This window comes from Pelodiscus sinensis, chromosome 5 (assembly GCF_049634645.1).
Source record: "Pelodiscus sinensis isolate JC-2024 chromosome 5, ASM4963464v1, whole genome shotgun sequence".
Classification (NCBI taxonomy): domain Eukaryota; kingdom Metazoa; phylum Chordata; order Testudines; family Trionychidae; genus Pelodiscus; species Pelodiscus sinensis.
In genome coordinates, this window is record NC_134715.1 from 93,959,611 (window position 1) to 93,983,272 (window position 23,662).

Consider the following 23,662-nt stretch of genomic DNA (forward strand, 5'->3'; position numbering starts at 1 on the left):
CATGGAACAACTGGACCACACTCTTGGTTAACTCTTGGTACTTTTCTAATAAACATGTTAAATAATAAATATCCCACTAGGAATAAGCAAAATGGGTTTTCACTTCAGTATTAATTTAACATTAAATACAAAGATTGAAATTCACCATCGAGAAGTTAGCAGAAAAAATATTTTTTTGTGAAATTTTACGTACCTGCTTTGCTTCCCCAATGTGAACATGATCCTTCTGTTTTTCTTCATACATGTTTCTTAGAACAGAGATAATCAACTCATTCTCTTTCTGATCATTTCTTGGTCTTAACTTCTTTAAAAAGAAACCAGACACATGGAAAAATAAGAGGTGCATTCATATAGTAGCTTTGAAATTATTCCCATGTATTTTAACTTTTGTGGTTGCTAGAGTGTAGTAAATGCTCACCAAATAGTTTAATCTATTTGATGTTGCTGTACAATTCCTCTAGAGGACGCCAGTGATTCAAACAATACAGCAACATAAATACATATTTTGATTATATTTCACAAATACCATATGGTGCTGTGACTAACAGTAGCGGCTACAATCTATTAAATGTCATTTGAACCATATTTTAGAAAACATAACATTGTCATAGCTAGAACTCTCAGTATAAATATCATTTATCAATATGATTACAAATTAAAATTATAGTTTTAGCTCTGTAGTGCTTATGTAATATTTCTCTCACCCATCTGACCTTTTACTAAGATACAATTTTCATTATATAAAACATCACCTTTGTAAAAGTACCTTAGGAGAACACAGGAACACAGGAATTTCAAAAATTCAACTTATATTTGTAATCTTGCTATTGATTTTTAATCTCAAATTTTGGGAATGGTTAAAATTTAAATACTCAGTGCAGCTATTGTATTTTGCAAAGAGGTATTCAAAACATTTAGAAAAATCATGTACAATTGATTAAATTAAATTAATTACAAGTATACTCTCCAACTCAGTTAAACGTTCTTTTAGTTACAGGGAAACTCAGTTATAATCACAATAGTGTTTGAAATGCATTAATGGCTGGTTCTACAACAGGTAAAATTCTATTATTAAGGAACATCTGAGAGGAGACAAGATGAACGTGTTAATCTCTGCTTATTCCAATTTCCACTTAGCCTTTAAAATTATTAGAAAATAACTCTTTTCTTCAAGTGGTAACCTATTACAGTGCATATCACAAAGAGAAAGTTTGTTTTTTTTTTTAATTCATGACATTCTTACAATTATGTATATAATATCTGGGATATATTATGAGCAAATGTCATATGTGACTGGAAGCATCTCTGCACATGGCAAATATTTTTAGAAAGACCTCAAAAACGGAAATCAGGAAAAAAATATTGAGCCTTAAGGACACCCGGCATCTAGAATCACAGACCACCACAATCTGTATTGAAAAAGCATGAAGAGATGATAGATTTTTTTGTTACATTTCATACAGGGGATTATTTCTACAATTTAACAATAAAATAAAAACAAACAATCTTCAATAGATTATGTTTTAGGGACCTCAATGCAATTAGACAAGTTTTAGATTACCAAAATGTCAGCTGACTCAATAGTGCCCATTAACCTCAAAATTCCCAGGTCTTACTATATTACGTAACAAACATTTTCAATTTTGATTAGTCTGCCCCAAATCTAAATATTTCAATTTGTCAAAATATTTAATTTTGGATTAGTTCCGCATTAAAGTGAGTCTGCCTGCATGGTGCCTTATGTTCCCATTCTCTATGAGATGAAATTACTCATCCTATGATGCATCATAGCCCCAAACTGTTACGCAGTGAGACAACATGACAACTCAGCAGGACACAAATTAACATGAGATTTCTCCAAAACTAAACCGATTTGATTCGACAAAACAAAATATTTACATTGAGGTCATATATCAAATCAAGCTGAAATGAAGTTCAATTCAGAAATGTCAAAACGTTTTGTTTTGGTCACAAGTATCAAAACAATGTTTCACATCTTCAAATTGAATGTTCTGGGGCTTAGTTTTTTGATGAAAAGTAAAGTTTTCTATAGACACTTTGTAAAAATTCCATTAGTCAAAAATCTAGTTTTCTATTAAAAACAGTTTAGACGGAAGACCTGATCAGCCGTAGAAACAATGGTGAATGACTGAGAATTTAAAACACGGGGAGATTTCCCAATTGTCACCAAATACTGCAAGAAGCTAACAAACAAATCTCAGGAAAACAAGCTTTGACATAGATTGTACAAGAGCATGGCTATGTAACTTTTAACTTAGAAACTAAACAAGCCAACAAAATACACATATTACCTGAATCTGCTCAAACACAGAGGCCTGTTCCTGGTTATTGAGTAGTGTTAGATGCTTCTGGAGTTCTAGTTTAGTTTTAGAAGGATGTAGCCCTAAATAAGCGATGAACCAAGAAAAAGCAGACAAGTAATAAGCAAACTATAAATCAATATAATACACTAATCATATGATGTACACAGAAGATTAAATAAGAGTTATAATCATTGCTATTTAAATTAATTATCTGCATTAGTTTTAGCTGATAGGCACTATAGTACATATATTTAAAAGAAGTGTACTTTTTTGTAAGTAATTATATAGAACCATCTCTAAATACGGTACTAATTTTATGATACATGTAAAATGAGGAAACAATCATTTTCATCAAGGAGTTTTGCTGGAATAAAGTGCAGGATTAGGCTTTTTAGCTGATGTAGAAGACTGCAGGGCTTTGTATTACAGAATGAACCTAGAATCTGCTGTAGTTTAGCAAACAGCCTCATTATTGAAGTTTTATGCAGTAGAGGTTTTGGGTTTATTATATGCCATTAGCTACTCTCTCACGTATATGCCTTTGTCTCTAATTTGTCTCTTCAAGAGTTTTGCCAAGATATATTAAATACTGTATTCTCCAGCTTTTTCCTTTGCTGAATTCATTTACTGATATTTTAAAGGAGACAATCCTGTGGCTGTCAATAGTTCTTCCTCTTCTCATTCTTGATTAAATTTCTTTTTCCACTATAAAGTTTCTGTACTTGTTAAGCCTCTGATTGCGGGATGTATACATTTCTCCATCACACTGAAGTGGACAATAATAGTCAATCAGACTCAATTGTCTTTTTAATGCTCTCAGAATTGTAGCTAGCTGCAGGCCAAAACAAAATACAGGATAGTGTTGTTGTGGATATTCTGCTGTTCCTACAGTCTAATATAAGATATATCTTGGTCCAACAAGCTACTGTGGCTTTTCATTTATTTGACAGCTGCTGCTGTTCCTCATTCACCCCAGTCCTGCCCTAAATAGCTAAATTCTTAGCTGTAAGATTTGCTGAATTGCAAAATGTTCCTGGCCTCAAGTCTTTGCCACTTTCTGTACAATGGATGTAAACTGCAATTACTTTGTTTTTTACCAGAAATATAGTTCAAACACATCAAAGGGGTCCACTGTCTGACATCATGTTTGAGAGCAGACCACCTCTTCTATCTATCTCAGTTCATTAACAGAACAAGCAATCCTCAGCTAGGGCAATATATTCCTTAAAAGTACATTTAAAAGTTATTTCCATTTTTTATTGTTTACAAATTTAAGAACTGTGTAATTTTCAATGCAATTATACTTAACCTTTATTTCTTTTTAAAATGTAATTAAATACACAGTATGAATCAATTTAGCTTTTATTTGATCATTCTTGACACTGGCACTCTGTCTGACCTTATACTGAAGTTACTTTTTAATTAACTGACCAGCTTTCAAATGTCCAAAGTTAATATATTCCTGAGTTTTAAAAAAGTGTATTTCTTTAGATCAATGTTCACACATAAAAATATGACTTTGGCAACTCAGAATACATTTTCAAGAGGTTTCATTATCTACATTGCTTAATACTTACCTTCTATCTTTTCACAGAGCTTATGCAGGCATTGCATAGGGCATCCGTCACAGAGTTGGAGCTGAGCTTTGGAGGTTTGTTGCACAGCAGCTACCGTGAAAGCCTGTTTCAAAGTCATCATGATTTCATCAACCTAACAAGAACAAAAGAGAAAATCAAGGCAAAAGATTTAAATGTGATTTCTGCTACACTAAATTGGTGTTGTTTTCAACACAGCAAAGTCAATCTCTAGGGCTCTTGTACATTTCAAAAGCAAAGCAGATGGGAAACAAGGGGGCTCATACATTTCAAAAACAAGGAGCACTAGGCAAGAGGGGGACTGCTTAAGTCCCCCACTGGCTCTGCTCTCCCTGCAACGCTTCCACCTTTGAAATGCAGCCAGAGCCGTCAGGGCTCTTGCTACATTTCAAAGGCGTAGGCACCCTTATTAACTAACTGAAGAATTGATGCAAATTCCATCAACTATTTGATTAGCTGATTAATCTAAATTTAACATCCCTAATTCCAACTTCAATAAAAATGTAGTTTCTTAAAAGCATGTAATCTTAAGAACAATTATATTTTTATAAATGCAATGGGAGTTGAGAGCAAACAACAGAAAAGCATAAGATTGTATCAGATCAGGACTTTAATTTGCATCTCTTACCAGGGCTTCATCTGTGCACTGAAACACATAGCAGACAAAGTAGCAGCCACCGTTTCCTGAAGACTCTCTACAGATGAACCCAAAGTGATCCACATGTCTAATTCCCTGGCACAAAAGTAGTAGTAACAAAAGAGTCAGACACATTTACAAGTTGATTCCACACAAGTAATTATCCCACCAACATTAGACAGATGCCCAACAGCATTAAATACTTATTTATAAATTTATAAATGGATCTTTTGGAGAAGAAACTGCATGGACAGACACATGCATGACCACTAAACATACCACTAAACATACCAGATAAAATTTGACCTCCAATGTATAGCATTAAATTTAAAGAACTGCTACAAAGTTATTGCATCCATACTAGGGACTTAATTCAGTGACCTTTACTTAGTTGGACTACTATTGTCAGTACATATTAAGGATGTTAAGGACTAGTCAAATAGTTGACTCCGCTCCCCCCCCCCCCTTGCTGCCTCTATCAGACAGAGGCAGCAAAGAGTGAGGGAAGAGGGTGTACCTCAAAGAGGCAGTGACACACAGCTAAACCTGGGATCAGCTGTGCGGCGCTGGCGCTTTGAAACAGTGAGGTGGCGTTCAAAGCGGCAGTGCTGCACAGCTGCTCCCCGGCTCAGCTGTGCGGCGCTGCCCCTTTTGAACACCGCCTCAGCATTTCAATGTGGCAGCGCAGCACATCTGAGTCCCCAGTGGGGGCTCTTGTACATTTCAAAGGAGGAATGCAGAAATGCTTATTGACTAGTCGAGTAGTTGATGGAAATTCCATCCACTACTTAACTAGTAAATTAACTGATATTTAACACTCTTAGTACATCTAACTCAGAAAGAGGAAAGATTACAGAATCAGGTACAGAATTGAGGAAAAAAAACATATTACATTATTCTGGCAGTGCCCATAATGTGATAAGCACAGCTCAAATGTCGAGAAAGAAAGTACTTACCTTAAAGAGTTTTAAGACCTACTTCCCCAATATTGCAAAGATTTATTCATGTGTTTAACTTCACTCAATTTGAATAGTTCAACTGAATACAATGGAACTACTTTTGCTGTACAAAATTAAGCATGCACACAAGTCTCTGCAAGATCAGGGCTTCTGGTATGCACTGCACAATGACTGAAGGAGAGAAATATAATCAAACTTTGTACTATTTTATTTCCTAAATACAAATTCTTCTATCCCCAACTGTCCCTCTTTCTACCTGTTATTAGTTGCTCCATGTCATGTAGATGACACACCAAAACTTGGTTTAACTAACTGATATTATGTTGATTCAATGAGTATTAAATAAAACTTCCTAGATCACACAAGAAACTGACCTCACCTCAGGTCACTTTTTCAGCCAAAATCCTGAGTCATCAGAAAGACTTCAAAAGTGACGAGGAGTCCTGTGGCACCTCATAGACTAACAAGCCCAACAAAGAAACCAACAGAACACCATTGGTCATCACCTACAGTCCTCAGTTAAAACCTCTCCAACGCATCATTAGTGATCTACAACCCATCCTGGACAATGATCCCTCACTTTCACAGGCCTTAGGAGGCAGGCCAGTCCTCACCCACAGACAACCCGCCAACCTGGAGCAAATTCTCATCAGCAACTATACACCGCACCGTAATAACTCTAACTCAGGAACCAAACCCTGCAACGAACCTCGGTGCCAGCTCTGCCCACACCAGTGACACCATCACAGGACCTAACCAGATTAGCCACACCATCACTGGTTCATTCACGTGGAACAAGATATCAAGGACATAGCTGTTCTAAGAAACTCAAGTTAATGAAATTCACATTCAATTCATGACACTCTTAACTTAGTGTATTCATTTATTTGAACCAATGTCCCAGCACAGCAGCTGTTTGTCAGCACCATGATCAACTCTGCTTGATGTGAGCACAGCAATCCACAAAACCTCTATCTTTAACTAGGAAGCCAAGCCAAGGTCTGAAAATGGAAGGCAGGATTCAAAAGACTAAGGTGTTAAATGTTAACACATACACACACACACTAGGATTTCTCTGCTTCTGTTGTCCTTCGCACATGGCAGTTCCCTGTAAACATGCATAAAACTACCTCACTGTTCTTCTTCAAGTGTCTCCTTAAAACACCCCTGTGCTGTGATGCCAGCAAAAAGATTCCAGAATGGCCAAGCAGCTGCTGTGCTGATAGCCAGTGCTTAATTGGTAACAAAAGAGGCGCCTGACTCAAGCTATTTATTTACTTTCATAACTGCCAGAAAAGCACCGAGATGCCCAGACTACGAACTGAGAAGCCTAAAGGCTCAGCCCTGGCAAAAATGAAGCATTGCTAATATCTCTGTCTATCATGCTTACCAGTGTTATCTCCTGCTTTCTTTGAGAAATTGTCTAGTATTCTATCCTACCAGCTCTTTCTTATGTGATTATGTACAATCTGTATTTAGATTGTAAGCTATTTGGGGCTATTTTGTTCTGTGTATCTACAGCACCCTAATACAACAGGGTCCTGCTCCATGACTCAGTATCCTAGACTCTACCTCAATACAAACATATAGTATTAAACATGGTCTCCTGAAGTCACATTGGTCTCCTCAAAAGAAGCCAGGCTGCTCTTCTGCGATGGCTAGTAAAGGTGATTCTGTATGGAGGTAAGATCGATTGCACTGCAGCAGGCTGCCCAAGGGTAATGTGAAGGAATGTCTGGAGGAATGCTGTGACCTGAGCTAGCCCCCATAGAGGCATGGTGGTAGCACTACCCAGCTCCTTCTTGACCTCAGTTCTACCCTGACAACGCTCACTGCTGTGTCCCTGGCTCCCATCCCTGTGCCTGTCCCCATCCCCAGCACAGCTCTGCTACCAGCCCTGTCCTTCTCTCCCCCCAGCCCCCACCCCCAGCCTTTGCTGCTGGCCATGGCTTCATTCCTGGACTGGGGATGAGCCACACCTGGCAGTGCACCCAGATGCCAGCCCCCACCATGGCCCAGCTACAGCTCTGCTCCGGTCCCTGCTCTCAGGCTCAATCCCCATGACTCACGCTCAGCTGTGGCCCCAGCCTCTACCCCCTTACCCCGGTCTGCTCCCCTCTCCTGGCTTGTGGGGGCAGGGGAAACAGGGGTAAGGAACAGTGTATCTCTGGATTCCCTTAACTATAAGCTGAGTGCAATAATTGTGTATATCTGTGTGGTCTACAACAAAAAGTAACCTGAGTTTGAATGTTATTTATGAAGAGTGTTCAATGAACTCTGAAGTAGTGTTTGCTCAGTCTGTTTCAGTGACTGATAACACACTGTACACCACACTAAAATAGCTGAGGGAATCCTGAACTTGCGCAACAGTGAATCATGTCTTCTGGAATATAAAAGCAGAACTTGACAGGAGATGTGGCCCAGTTATGTTTTACTTCACAGAAAACAAAGTAATGACCTCAGACATTACAAGGCTAAACATTAAACAAGAAATGAAGACCTTACAAAATTATAGAATGCCAAGGGGTCTACTCACATGGGGATCCACTTGGAATGACTAGGGAGAGGAGAATCCATGACAATTCATGAATGGCAGAACTATTGTAAAAAATTTACCTGAGAGCAAAAGGATATTTCCTTGAAGCTTTTCTCAAGTGCTACTTTTTTCGTGTCAGGACTGATAAGGTAAACTTCTGACTGCCCAATCTGAAAACCAATTAAATAAAAACAATTACACTGAGCTGCAAGAAATATTACATCAGATTTGTTCTAACTACAAAATATTCCATGGATATGAGAAATTATTCCACTCTATGACCCAATGCAGATTTAAATTACAATAGTTCAACAAGCACCACATTTTGAATGAGAGAAAATATTGATGCAAGGCTGGACTGGGACTTACTATCACATTTATAGCATTCTAAGATACTGAACTGGGATTTTGTTTTCTTTATGAGCAAAGGAAATATTAAAGGACCTACATTTAACTAGAGAACAGCAAAACTACACGCAAGAAAAATCCTGTATCCTGGCTGAGGGTTAGAAATGATGATCACTGTGGTCCCTTCTAGTCCTATGGTTCTGTGACTCTACAAAAATTCAGATTTCCCCTGACCTTGTCACATATCAGTTGAATCAACGTCATGTGATGAAACTGCAGTAAATCAAAAGGCAAGCCTGGAAACACATCAAACCCACAGTTGTGTTTTTTAAGTGCTGTTAGATATACACAGCACTTAAAGGCAATGTATCTCAAGCTATAAACACAAGGCCACTGGAGTTATATCTTTTATTTACATTTAGCTGTAGTCCAGTTTTGCAGCAATAACCTTGAGCTGCTGTGAAACACTGCCAGGTTTGAACAAGAAGCTTTTTTCCCAGACAGACATTACATGCTAAGGTGAAACAGATGTTCAGAATTTTTCAGCTTCTGGCACCATTTTTCATGAGACTGGATATGGGCCAAAATATTTAAATTGTAAACTTAGTGCCAGTTCTCTGGGAGCATCTTGATCCCAATTGTCAGAAGACTGTATCTGCAGCCAGGATAATTTTAGGATGTTTTCCTCTTAGAAAAGTAGATTCCACACAGAGCTCCCCTTTCTTCCTCTCCCCCCTCCCCACACCCCTACAATTCCCAGAATGCACATTATATAAGACACCTGACTTATTGTAAAGAATTATCCAAGAGTGTAGGGAAGGAGAGCTGGGCCCCCTTTGTCTGTTCTAAAACTTCCCCATGGATTCATTCTTGATGCCTTCTCTCACTTTAGCACTCAGAGAAGCCATATCTACAGTCATGTCACTTATTTGAGTAACTAACTCTATACATTCAAGTTTGAAGCACCTACACATTTGAGTCAAAATGTTCAGTTTCCACATCTGCGAAACACAGTTTTAAATTACACGCCTCTTTCAAGAAGTGTTGTGGCAATTTAGTAGTTGAAGTTCTACGAAAGTCCCAACGTTTACCAGGGTGGGCAGGGAGCTAGACCTAAATATATCCCTCTTCCCTCAAACCCACAAATGTTTGCCATGGTTTAATCATTCAAAACAATATTTGTTTAAAAACTAAGGTTTATTTTAAATGGCGCTATTGTATTTTCAAGGTACAGAATTTGGCCTAGGAAAGAAGGGCACATAAGGTATGGCTTTAGGCAGGGGAGCACATTTCCATCCATTCCCTTCCTCCCCCCACCAAATTCACCTCCCTGAAGAAGGCAATGTACAGCTGCAGAGCACAGATTCTAGAATAGTCATAACTACTGTTGCCCTAATCTCATCCCTCAAGGCATAATGCTTACACTTCCATTGTGTAGGTGTAAACCTTCTGAGATCCCTGCTAACAGCTCATCTTGTCCACTACTCCAGAGAAGTCCATGGCTCAGGGCCATAAGAAAGCCCTAAGAAATTAGTCTGATGCAATCTAAGGGCATATCTATACCATAAAATTAAGTTTACCTAATTTATGTCTGAATATAGCTGTCATAGTAATTACATAACTTGCACATCTACGCTTTGTTCATTGTGTTGACAGTGTGCATCCTCATAAGAAGCACTTGCACTGTCAGCAATACAGCGTCTATGCTGACTTTATGCCTCCTGTGAATGTGGTGTTATTAAGTTAGGGTACGTCTAAACTACATGCCTCTGTCGGCAGAGGCATGTAGATTTGTTTGTTCAGCAAAGGCAAATGAAGACACGATTTAAATGATCGCCGCTTCATTTACATTTACATGGCTGCCGCGCTGAGCCGACAAACAGCTGATCAGCTGTTTGTCGGCTCACGCGCTAGTCTGGACGTTCCCCCTGTCGACATCAAAGCCCTTTGTCGGCAGCCCGGTAAACCTCATTCCACGAGAAATAACGGGGCTGCCGACAAAGGGCTTTGATGTCGACAGGGGGAACGTCCAGACTAGCGCGCGAGCTCAGCGCGGCAGCCATGTAAATGTAAATGAAGCCGCGATCATTTAAATTGCGGCTTCATTTACCTTTGCTGATCTGTCTAATCTACATGCCTCTGCCGACAGAGGCATGTAGTCTAGACACAGCCTTAGTGTAGCAGGATAGTTCCATTGGAGGGAGCAAAGTTTTAGTGTAGATACATACATGGTTAGATCTGGCTGGCATCAACCTAATTCTGTAGTGCAGACCAGGGCTAAATTTGATAAGTACTAAACAGTATTTAAAAAAAAACTTTAGTACTAAAAAGCACAGAATCAACACCTAGTCTCTTGCTGCCACCATCTCCAGGGACAGCCAGCCAAAAAAAATGCACACAAGTACTTAATGTTCTCAAGAGATGAGCTCAAGCTAACCAGCCAAAATATTGTTTGCTATACTTCATCTAATTAATCAGTGTTGTACAGAATATTGCAAACATGAATTAATTTGTAATATAACTGGAAAGTGAAACAAAACTAACCCACATCTTCTTCAGATTCTGACCTTTAACCATATGGCCTACCAAACTAGGGGTATAACTTCCTGTTAATTTTGTATATCTGGTGCCAATCTCAACTTCAGTATGCTCATAACTACCATAGTAACCCACAATTACACGTACACACCAACTACTACTGGGAGTAGGTGGAGTTAAACTGCAAGAGCACCTTAATTAAACTGTTTGTTACGGGACAAAAAGGCTGTGGGTGTATTATGCTAAACACATATACAATATCACAGAAATAAATTAGTCCCAGTCTTTACATCAGATCATTATTAATAATATTCCCTAATAATTTCTTAACATTTTCTTTTGAATGTTTTAGAGGGTGTTGTTTTTAAACCATTTAACTCAATATTTTTCTGATAATGTAGTTTTTACCCAGAATGATAAAACTTTAAAATAAATATATATACAATTTTACGTTTAACTTAAGCTCCAATAACTGCAGGAAGTTATTTAAGGAGGAATTTTCATCTTTGTAGGACATTTCTTTTATATTTCCTATCTAGTGTTTAGAGACATAATATGCCAGCAATAGTTGCAATCTTGTTTTACCGTGAATAACATAGTCCGGTTTCCTGCAATATCTGTTGGCTGCACAACGTTGTGTCCATAGTTAAGTTGACGTTTTAGGTTCAATGAAATCTCAGTTTCATCAAAAGAGCTGGCAAAACTGTTACTCCTCCAGCTCCTATCTTGCAAGTCTCTCTTAAAATATAAAGAACGCAGTCCAGGCTGAGAGCAAGATTTCCTAATTGGTCTTCTTTCCTCTTCTTCGGTGACCAAAGGTTGGAAAACAGATCGCAATTTATCACTGAAGGATAATCCTCCGGAATTATTGACAGCTTCATGTTGTTGGGACAATGAATTAAATTCCAATTTTTTGCTACAACTAACATGGTTAAATTTTTCAATACATTCATCAATTAGCGCTGGGGGTGCATTTTTGTGTGCTACTGTCATTCGTCCACAGAACAAGACCTCAAACTTTTTGGAAAAAGGGTCTTCAACTTCAGATAGATTATTCTGAAACTCTTCCTGACGAGCGATTTTTCCAGCCTGCCGAATGGAGCTTATAATTTCAGGCACCTACAAGAAAGATGAAAATACAATATCAACAAATGCTTCTTTACACTTAAAACCCTAGAATGTTAAAAGGAGACTCCTCAGATCAGATTTTCACTTTCCAAGTAGCCTCTGACTTTGGGCATTTCCTTTTCTAAGAGACGAGCTGAGGACATCATTAATTTAACTAAGACAATATGCACATTAGCAGTTAATCATTGTTCAATAAAAAAATCTTGCAGGGGGGATGAAAATTGGTTTATTTGCTTCCCTAATAATACATCATCATCATTAAAATCTAATCAGTGGACTGAGTCATCAAGGTACTGAAGATTTCCAAGAAAGCCTCTAGTAAGTGGACTGATTTAAATCAAAACCATTTTAATCATAAATTTTAATCATGCTTTATATCAGCAAGCACGAAACTTTGGTATAAATCGTTGATTTTAAGTGGCTTGATTTGTATATTTTAGTTCTTTGCCTAAAGAAAAGTTGATTCTTGGTAACCCTTAAAACATGTTGATTTGCAACTAATTATAGCCTTTACATTCAATTTGGAGCCTATTTTTGCTCACTAAGAGGATACCTAGTATGTATACATCGATATATATTTATTTAAGCAATTATATAGCTTAAATTACATTTATTTGGAACCTCAATGTTTACATATTTTTAAGGCTAAGAAGTGCAGCATACACCATGCTGTGTGGAGAATAAACAACATCTTCCAGGTTCAAAAGTTTTGGAATAGTCTTCCAGTGTGCTCAAGCATGCACAACCCATGGTAAACTCACAAGGACCTCAAGGACTCCACTTGGAACCACTGTACAGGTTGAAACTTTCTGAACCTGGACTCTCTGATCCAGCAACATCTATGGTCTGGAAGGTTGGTGCACAGTCAGCCAGTGGAACTCCTTGCCAGAAGATGCTGTGAAGACTAGGACTTTAACAGGGTTCAAAAAAGAGCTAGATAAGTTAATGGAGGATAGGTCTGGAAATGGATGACAGGAGAGGGATCACGTGATGATTACCTGTTGTGTTCACTCCCTCTGGGGCATCTGGCATTGGCCACTGTCGGCAGACAGGACACTGAACTACATGGACCTCTGGTCTGACCTAGTATGGCTGTTCTTATATTCTTATGGATGTTCCAGTAAGAGAAAGTCTTTACTGGCCTAGGCTACCAGACATCAATGGCAGCAGGGCTGCCCAATAGGGCAGCAGGGGCTGACAGAGCAGCGGAGGTCAGCAAGAGGGGGAAGCTGGCTAGGAAGCTAGCTGTCAGGCCAGGGTTGGAGAGGGCTGGTGGCAGGGAGGCCAGAAATTACCTCCCCTGGTTAGGTAGAATCCTTGAGCTGGGACTGGTAAGGTCCCAAGAGTGCCGAACCAGGGAGATCCAACCAATACTAGATTATTCATTTTATACTTGTGATTTATTTAACTGAGTTTGACTGGAAATCAACTCAATAAAAACTGTGCAAAGCAGCATTTACAATGTACTTATTTGTTATATAAAACAATGCTACTTGTGCTGGACAGTAAGTTTATAAAATGTTTTGCATTTAAAACTGATTTATTAAAAAAGGCAGTATTATCAATCGTTAATTAATTGCACTGACTATTTCTGGTCACCATGTCCTTGAAGCAGAGGAGCCAACAGTCTCTGTGGGCCCCTGGGCAAGGTCAGCTCCACATTCCCAAAATGGGCAGGACTTCTGGCCAAAGGGATAGGGCCATTGCAGTCAGCCTTCCACACCACCCAGAGCACTCCGACAGTGCCACAGCAGAGGCTGACAGAGCCAGGAGCCCTGGGGTCTTTTTGAATTGCTGGGCTCTGAGACAACTGCCACCACTCCCTCCCCTTTCCTCCCCTCATCAGTGGCCTTGACCTGAAGATTTTAGCTGTAATGGATCTCACCCTTCCACAGCTAGTTATCATACATAGATTAGAAGAGGGGGGAAAACAAATTTTCCTGCAGTTTAAATTCCCAACTGGTTTCTAAACTTTGAATAAAAGTGTCACTTAAGCAGACTAATGTGCTAAGCAGGGATGTGAAAATAAAATCTGCCGAGGATACAAAACTGGGAGATACTGTCAATACAGAGGAGAATTGCAATGTGATACACAAAGATCTGGATGAAGTTGAAGACCTGACTGACTGAAATGAGATGAAATTCAACAATACTAAATGCAAAATCATGCAATAAAAATTTCTGATACAAGACCCACCAAAGTGACAGGGGTATAAAAAAGCCAAATGTGATCAAAGGTTGTATTAGGCAAGGCATTTATAGAAGTGCTAATGCCATTTTTCAGTGCCCTGATGGGACCTCATTTGAAATACTCTGTATAAGCCTGGTCACCCACCTTCAAGAAAGATTTAAATGAGAACAGATGCCAAGAGGTGATCAAGGAACTGGAAGATGTATCTTCTGAGAGGATTTTGGAAAAGCTTAGCAGGTTCAGTCTAGCAAAAAGACCTTCCTCTGAAGCACCAGGGATAGATATGACTGGATGAGACATTAGATGGGATGGGAAAGGCCAGAACTGTGAGTGGCACCAAGCTCTCTCATGCTCAGGGCCGGCCCACAACATTTTGGCACCTGAAGCAGGGAAATCAAATGACGCCCCCTTACCCCCTCACTTGGGCCAAAACTTTGAAAGGTCTAAATTCTGCCTTCTTCCTGTTCTAGCTCCTCTCATGGCACTGCTCTACTACTACCCCAATACAGGAGAACTAACAACTTAAAATGCCTTGTTCAAACGCCTGAACAGCAAATGTAACTAATGAAATGTGCACCTAGAGCCGAGAGAATACATATGCACCAGCAGCAGACACCATTTTCTATACTCTGGGTCCTAGGGGCACCCCCCCTCCCCCTCACAGCCTGGCACCTGAGGCAGCCGTCTCAGTTCGCCTCATGGTAAGGCCATCCCTGTGTTTGGCTGACTGGTTCTTGCTTATGTGTTCAAGTTCTACCCAATCACCATATGTGGCAAGGCATGTATCCCCCAGGTCAGGCTGGTAGTGACCTTGGGGTCTTCTCATTTTCCTCTGCAGCATGTGGGTGCAGGCTGCTTGCAAGGGTTATCTGCAAGATATATTTCACTTAATCATCTCCCTATCAATGTGGGGAACTTGAGCTCCGGGGTACCTCAGTCTTCCCCATTCTCTGTGGTAGTCTAATCTCCTGTAGGCTGTACCACTTTGGTCTAATTTCAATTGTTAAATGAAATGTGCAGGTGTTAGGGTATACAGGAAACCAGACTAGATGAACTAGTGGTTTCTTCTAGCCTTAAACACTACGACCCTATGATCTACTTGAATGAAATGAAATGAAGAACATACTCTGTCTGCCCCTTCAGAAGAGGCTGCTTCTATCAAAAGCTGTTAAACCCTTCAAAAAACTCCACTTCCAAGTGCTTAGCCAGCAACTTGCATCAATTCAGTGGTTTGACTTCCTTTAAACCTTGGCATCAAACAAGCACTACCTACTATTATTTTTTATTTAATTTAAATGATTTTAATAGATTCTAAATCAGTTTAATATTTGACATATGTTGTTTATTTCAAATTTAATTTTAAATAGGTTTATATTTTAAAATTAAACCTCTATTTAATTTAATAATTTAATTTAAATATAATCAATTTTCATCCACTCTGGCCTCTGCCATTCAATTCCGTGTTTACCAAGTTCAAACTCTAAAAGGAAAGAAAAATAACATTGCAGAATATAACAAGAGCCACAGAAGAATCTGGAATGCCAAGGACTTGTATTATTGGTAGATTAACAGCAAATCTTGTTATAATCTTCACAGTAACACATCCTACCATTAGACAAAAATGTTTTTGACATAAAATAATTTTGTTTGGAAAAAACCCAAACTAATTCATTTTTGTTGTTTAATTCTACAATTCCTTCAGGTGGGAGTCCTGACTAAATTTTTTTTTTTTTAAATCTCTCCATGTGCAGAGAATCCATGTTAGGAAATACTCAATTATGATTAATAGAACCTATAAATTACAAAGAAAATATATTAGTTTATCTGAGGCTAATTCATTAATTAACATGAATTGAACCAATGATAGTTTGAAATTGCTTCTGCTATCTGAATAGCACATGTAAGCCTTAACTGTCTGCTCACATTTACATTGTGTGTACCATACTTGGTTATGTCCTACAGTGCCTTGGATTGGAGCAAGGCAATTATATTATCAGACCGGCAACAAAGGATGTAAAATACACAGATGTCATACTATATTCATACACTGGAGAATACAGAAAGGTATTTAACAATCCAGGTTGATTCTGACAAAAGACCAGTACATAGTTTTCCTACAGATGTGGATTCATCATTCTAGTGCAAGAAGAAATTCAAAATTAAATCCATCACTTTCAGAATGATGTTAATGAAAATCTGATTGCTGATGTTGCAATAGGATGTCTGGAATAGCATTCTAAAACATCAAACCAGGAGAAACATCTCCCCACACAAGTATATAGATGGCAAGGTATGCTTGAACCCCACAGAACCCTTTCTGGAGGTCACCTCTGCTTTTAATAGACACATCCATGTTTTTTCAACTGTTCAAGTAGAATAGGATTATGCTGAAACAGTTTTACCTTTAAGAGATCAAAAAGGCCTCAGTATGATTTAATTTTATAGATAAGGAAGTATGGCAAAAAGTCAGAGGATTAAAACAATGAATATGACAATGACAACAATTAGGCAGGAAACATTACTTCACCCTTGAAGCATGATGCATGAGTCACCAGCTAAGTCATACATAGAGCAAAAAGACAGTGGGTCAGGATTTCAAAATTCTATTCCCAACTATGCCACTAATTAGATGAGCAGCCTTGGGCCTGGACAGTTCTGTGCCTTGTATTTAATCTATATAAAATGAGAATGACAGTTCATGTTGCTTCCAAGTGCCTTGTGAGAGACAAATAATTTATAGGCCAAGGCCAATCTGTGTGACTTTTTCTAGACTGGAAGAAAACAGCTGTAGGGAAGTTTAAGCCATTTTTGCACCCTACTTAATTCTGGTCCTGTCCAGAGGCACTACTTAGGAGTAGACATAAGGTTGCCTTAGGTGTTCCAAGATATAGGTGCCCATCGATGGACTGTTACCCCACCATAATAGCCTTCTCTCCCCACTGCAAAGCCAACACACCAGATCCCTAGAGATTCAGTATTTGTAAAGCACAGTAGTTTGAGACACTCTCCTAAAGGCTGCTACTTAAGGGCGAAGTGATTTTCCTGGAATTGAAGAGAAACTGAGATTTGGATGAAGTTTAGCAATTTCTGATTCAGATTTGTGAATTTTAAGGGAAAAGCCCTTTCATTTGGCCACATACATGGTGTAGTGTCAATTACACACATAATTTAGTTACGTATCGCCACATTTCAGGCTGTGTCTCCAGGAGTGTTTTTTTAGGAAATCTACCTTGTTCCGGCTTTACCTGGTAGCACTAGAGCAAACCAATTACAAGTATTCCTATTATCATGTTATCCAGACATGCTCTGCACGGCACAGAGAATGCAATAGGTTAAAGACACTGACAGCTCATCTATATTCCCATTCCTACCATTGGTACTATTGGTAAGGCTGTGGCAGTGGTGATACAACCGAGGGAGATTTCTTGGAAAATTCTAGCATCTGCAATGCCAAAAAACAGCACTAAAATGCACTTTCCTCAAGGAGTTTGCACCAGTACAGGGGAAAAGTAGGGGAAAATTCCTAGTCTAGCTAGAACTGTGACCAATTGCTAATGCATTCATACTGAATTTATTTTCTTTGGTGTTTATATCCCTCAGATACTTTTGAAGCCTTTATGAGACTGCTGTTCTATAGCAAACTTGGCCCTAAATGTAGATATAATTTAACAAACCTCCTCCCCCCCATATCCAAAGTTTACTTTAAAACAGTTAATGAACTTCTTATTCAAAAACATATAATGGGCTTTAAAAAGGAAGGGACCGTTTTTATTTTGCTATGGGCTTGAATTTCCTGGTATTACATCATTTATAAATAGCAGCGGGGCTTCAGTTCCATGTCTATTTAAGAGTATTTCCTCCTCTGTTCTGTAAGAACATGAAACACTTATCTGGCTGGACACTTAAAGGATAGCCAAAGTACAAAAACAGGGAGAAGTGCTTCCACTTACAATTTGCATTAGATTCCAATGGTTAACCTAAATAATTACTACAACGGCATAACTGCACCCATTTCTTTTACATATGTGCATACCACCAGACAGATTAGGCAAACTGATGAAGCATGGTTCTAATATTTAATACAGACATTAAGTAGAAGTGGTAAATCTGCACTAGTCTGTGCACTGAAACAGTCTCCTTAATTTGTTAAGAAGATGAGAGTTAGGGGAGAAAGAGAAAGGTGGGCACAAGTTTTTCCCAAATATCCTCTGTGGCTCCATCAAATTGTTCGCAAATATTTTTACTATAAACCTTCGATAGTAGGGATGTTAGATAGTGGGTAATAGAATAGCAGAATTTTTATTGGTTACTTGAGTATTCTATAGGCCAGCCCCTCTCCCAGGGTGCTTTCTGCCACTTTGCACTGCTGCCTCTGTATCAGCCGGTCCACGAGGAGGGCCAGTTTAAAAAAAAAAAAAACAGCTCCCTTCATGGACTGGCAGACTGCTGCCCTGTGCTACTGCCTCTGATACATAGGCAGCAGCATGGGGTGACAGCAGCCCCTGTCCATAAGAGATGCCAGCTCCCCATGTACAGAGACTGCTCTGCCTCCCATGCAAAGCAACCCCTGTTCATGGCAGCAGTGCAGCAGGGCAGGTGATACCTATGTGGAGATGGTGCTGGGGGGAACCGGCTTTTAAGCCAGCCCCCCCCCTCCAGAACCAGCTCCTGCTCCCCCCTTCTGCCTCTGACAGAGGCAGCAAACGGGGGGGCGGGAGGGTGAAGCAAGTATAGAGTAGTTGACTACTCGCTTACATCCCTAATCTGAGGTTAGGTGCAGAAGAGAATTCAGGGTAGGGGGCTGGGGTGCAAGAGAAGGTGTGGGATCTGAGAGGGAGTTTGGGTGAAGGAGGAGGTTGTCATCTGGGGCAGAGTATTGGGGTGCAGAGAGGGGTATGGGAGGGGGTATGAGTGCAGGAGAGGATACTGACCTGGGGGAGGGTGTAACAGAGGTGCAGGGTCTGAGAGGGAGTTGAGTGCAGGCGGGGATGGGATGCCAGAGCCTAAGCATCTCCTGGACAGCAGCTCTCTTGGGCAATCTTCTCTGCCTGCCAGCAGCTCCTAGTTGGCTGTTTCATGTAAGTCTTAGCTCTGGGGAGTGGAGGCTTCACATGCTGAATCAAAATCTCTCAGGTCTTATTGGCCAGAAACCAGACAATGGGAGCTGAGAAATTGTGTTGCACTGCCCCCAGCACCAACAAAATCTCTAAACTCCCATCAGCCTCTTTCCTTCCAATAGGAATGGAGAGATTTTTTCTGGGAGTGGGGACAGTACACAAAGGCTCACCACTCCACCCTGCAGTGCAGAGAGCACAGAGAACAGCTAACCACTTTGAGTGGCGCTGCTCCATGCTGCAGAGGCAGGCGGAATGGATGAAATGGCCTGGTAGGCCAAATCTGACCCATGGGCCATATCTTGCTCACCCCTGGTCTAGCAGCATTACCAACACTTCCACTGTTTATTGGGCTCTTAGAAAACATTTAGGCATAAATTAGAGCTAAGTATCAGTATCAGCACAACACTGAGAAACAGGACTAGTGGCTGTAAACAAACTTTATGGGATAGTGGGAAACTTGGCCACACCCATGATTATGCCATACTATGGATGGCATAAAATTATTATGCCATACCATGGATGTTGCCGAACTAGAAAGTGCTAGATTTGAGAGGTTTAACCTGTACTTTTAAGTGGCCATTCTTAGCATTTTTAACATTTCAAAAGTCAGTCATGCCATCCTAATGCTAGAAATATTACCATCTAACACAATGAGAATTTTGCCTATGTAAGAGCTACATGACTGAGCTAATGTTAAATGTGGCCCCTTCAAACCCTTAGCAAGGTGGACATAAATTCTGTGGCAAGTTACCTGGCTTCTATTGGGGATGTGAACAGTTAACCAGTAAGCCTCACCCTTAATGGCCCATCACTGGCTGTGGGATGCTCCAGCCTCTCAGGATCTGCCATGGAGAAGCCCCCATCCGCAGCAAGGGGGGGCTGCTGCAGCCTCCAATACTAATACTAATATCCAAGTTGAATGGGGGGACCACTCCAGTGCCCGTTTTATCTATAACCATTTAAACTTAACGTTTAGCCAGTTAACTAATTAAACGGGATTTTACATCCCTAGGTTCTACAACACTGTGATGAAAGTGCTCTTGTATCCTGACAAGTTATAAAATGGAAATTACTACTTCATTAAATTGGTGTAATTTGCTATTTTGAAACAAATTAAGTAGGGGCTATAATGAGGGTGCAATGTTGATAATTGAATTGATATCTGATTGTTATGATAGGATCTGGAAATCAAGCAGTGATGCTTGGTGGGATGATATGTTGCTGAAAGCATTTCCACATGGGTTGGAATAGTCTCCCAGGGACTTGTTTCTTGGTGTCCCTTCTTAGGAGTCTGGTGCACCATCTCTTCTGCAGCGATGTGAGACAACAGGTCTAGCTGGATGCATAAGATGGCTTATTGCAGTCTGTCTCTTCTACCTCCCCACAATGTTCACCTGAAGTAAACTTAACTGTGGCTGGAGCTGAACAGCGGGAAGGAAGCTCATATTTTGTAGTCAGGGATTCCAGGATTGTTCTAATCCTATTTTGTCATCTTTATTTCTCTGAATTCATTGTCTCTATTGATAGCATTTACTGACTATACTAGACAGATAAACAGCTCTGGCAACTCTGTGATACAATGTGAGGTTTGTGGATGCTGATGATAGCAAATGGAATCATGCTAATAGAGGAAGAGCAGATGACTGATGATCAAGCCAGTTTCCACACAAAACATTCATGCTATGGCCAAGTTGTAAACCTAACTCAATACATCAAAGATGGCTTCAAAATCTGCAATGTTTTAGAGACGGCTTTCCTTGATCTGTCAGCTACTTATGATACTGTGAACTATCATGCACTTCCATTGTAACTAGCTATAATTTTGAGAAATAGGAAGATGGCCTAAGTAATCCTGCTTGCTAATCAACATTTCCCTTGTTGAGAGGGATGGTCAGAAAAGTCAATGACAAATTCACAAAATGGTTTGCTCCAAGAATCAGTAAGTACTAGCACCCTTACTACCTAACATCCACATAAACAGAATTCTTCAACATGCAAAGGTTCATTTATGCAGGTGATCACTGTATTACCACCAAACAGGAAAGATCTCAGGATACCGTGCACATTCTAACTGGCTATCCAAGAACTGCCAATCCTCACAACACCTTCCACCTGAAAACCTTTCAGACAAAGGAAAGCCCCAGATTTTGTATGGGGTCATACAAAAATCAAGAATATGAACATCTAAAGTATCTTGGAGTGACGTCAGGCTGAATCTAGACATTCAACGTGCACATCAAGAAGCTGAAAAAGTAAATAAATTCCAGCAATTGCGAACCTTCATTAAAAAATGGCAAGCTGACCCGAAAACACTCTGAGCAAAAGACTCTCGGGGTTACTCATTTGCAGAGTACTGTCCCCAGTATGGTTACACTTGAGGCAGGCACAAAAAATTGATATTGGTTTCCAACAATCCTGTAAGATCATCCCTCAGACTGAAACAGACTTCTACACCGTTGCTTGACTGTCTGACAGGGATTGCTCCACCACCGGTGAGGTGAGATGCCTTCAATAGAAAGAAGGCACAAAAGCAGGTGCAAGATTCAAGATGTCCCATTTCACTTCCCAAAGGGTTAAGTCTAGAGAACTCTTTGACTAGGAAAATCCCTTAACCTCAAATACCCCGGTGGAAGGCTACGGAGTTACACAATGACAGGAAATGCCAATAATCCTGGCCAATCCGGCTCCTTCAAAACTCCTCCTCCCAGGCACTTAAACAAAAATACTAATATCTGTCTTGACCTGGAATGGCAATGACTGGTGACAATATGACCAAATGTAAGTTGAGGAATGATTCCAAATATCAACCTAGAGAGCTCAGAATAAATAAACACTTGAACATTGCCTGATGCAGTGCCCCATGTCAACATCCTGTACTCCTGAGAAACTATTCAATATACGTGACTACATTAGGTCTTGGCTGCAGTTTTTTTAAAAACAATCTATCATCATGATGAGATAAGAGATGTTAAATAAGAAGTGCTGGTTTTACAGTCACATTTACCACGAGACATCCTATACAGGAACTAGTAGTTGTATGGATTTTGCACGATAGGCATTGAAATAGGGGAAACATTTATCTTATCATTTCAACTCATGTCATAATAAATATCATCAAATTTGTAAACAACTTTAGACCATTTCTTTTAATTGCATATTGATAAGTCTCAAAGGGGTAGCAATGGTAGTCTGTATCTGCAAAAATGAAGAGTTCTGTGGCACTGTAGAGATTAAGAGATTGATTAGGGCAAACGCTTTGGTTTTAATCTTATGTTCTAATAAATCAGTTAGTGTCTAAACTGCCATAGGACATCTCAGTTTAATTGCCTGTGGTATATCAAAATTGTATTGTTCTGTATAAATGATAATATTCATCATGGAGTGATAACTTCTTTCGAGTCCCACAGAACCTTCTCCTTAATATCATCTCTAAATCAATCACATTTAAAGGGCCTGATAATTAAAGAGAGTTTCTGTGTCTTTTTACATTTCGAAATATGCTACTTACAAATAAAGACAGTGACTTACCTTATCTGCAGATATAATTAGAAGTTAAATGCCAGCATCCTTTTATTTGTGTACATAACCACTGTGTCCACAAAATGAAACCCACAACGATTTGTGCGCACAAATAAAGGAAGCCTATTATATATATAGATAATTTCACATGCACAATTTTTGGTTCCTGGAATATTTGTATTATTTTATGTTTAAAGAGGGAAAATTAACCAGAAAAGACAAGTAGTGGATATAGATTCTTTTTGTAAATCAGACAAACAGCTACCAAGTCAAAAAACTGGTTCCCAAAGCCACATGACAAAGTACTGAGCAACAGCACAGAATGTAACTTTGCCAAATAGGAGCAGTGCTTTATCAAGCAAGCTTCCTCCTTCTCCCTTCCCCCACACACACTGTGTAAGACTGTGCTGGGAAACAGAAGGCATAACTAACACAGGAGAACAAATATTTATATTTCAGATGCTGTAAATGTGGTATCTAAAAATTGTACTTGGAAGCAAATTGTACATTTATTGAAGTAAATTGGCTGGATTATTTCTGTTGTTATTAAACTGACACTGAATGGAATCACATATAGAAAAAAGAAATATGCATGCAAACTATAAAATTAAGAAATTGTAGGCAACCCCTAGTCTTTATAAGGTTGGTTAACTTAGTCAGAGACAAACCAGCACCTAATTTTCTTAATGTTTGTTTTTATTGGTTTACTAGCTTAAACACAACTACTACTTCTACATTCTGAACTGAATCATGAGAAAAATGAGTTATTT

At 39.4% G+C, this 23,662-nt stretch overlaps 1 protein-coding gene across 8 annotated transcripts in view; it reads right to left on the reverse strand.

Moving 5' to 3' along the window:
• The window catches only part of TBC1D1 (TBC1 domain family member 1), a 188,377-nt gene that overhangs the window by 108,447 nt on the left and 56,268 nt on the right, over positions 1-23,662 (reverse strand). For 7 of the 8 annotated variants that reach the window (XM_014576744.2, XM_006129528.2, XM_006129530.2 and 4 more), the window contains 6 exons: positions 11,523-12,056; positions 8,132-8,221; positions 4,548-4,652; positions 3,902-4,034; positions 2,313-2,404; positions 194-304 (listed from right to left, as the gene is read on the reverse strand). In XM_014576744.2, coding sequence (XP_014432230.2) covers positions 194-304; positions 2,313-2,404; positions 3,902-4,034; positions 4,548-4,652; positions 8,132-8,221; positions 11,523-12,056 — 1,065 coding nt within the window. The remainder of the gene's footprint in view (positions 1-193; positions 305-2,312; positions 2,405-3,901; positions 4,035-4,547; positions 4,653-8,131; positions 8,222-11,522; positions 12,057-23,662) is intronic. The other variant, XM_025187957.2, reaches the window with a different exon arrangement.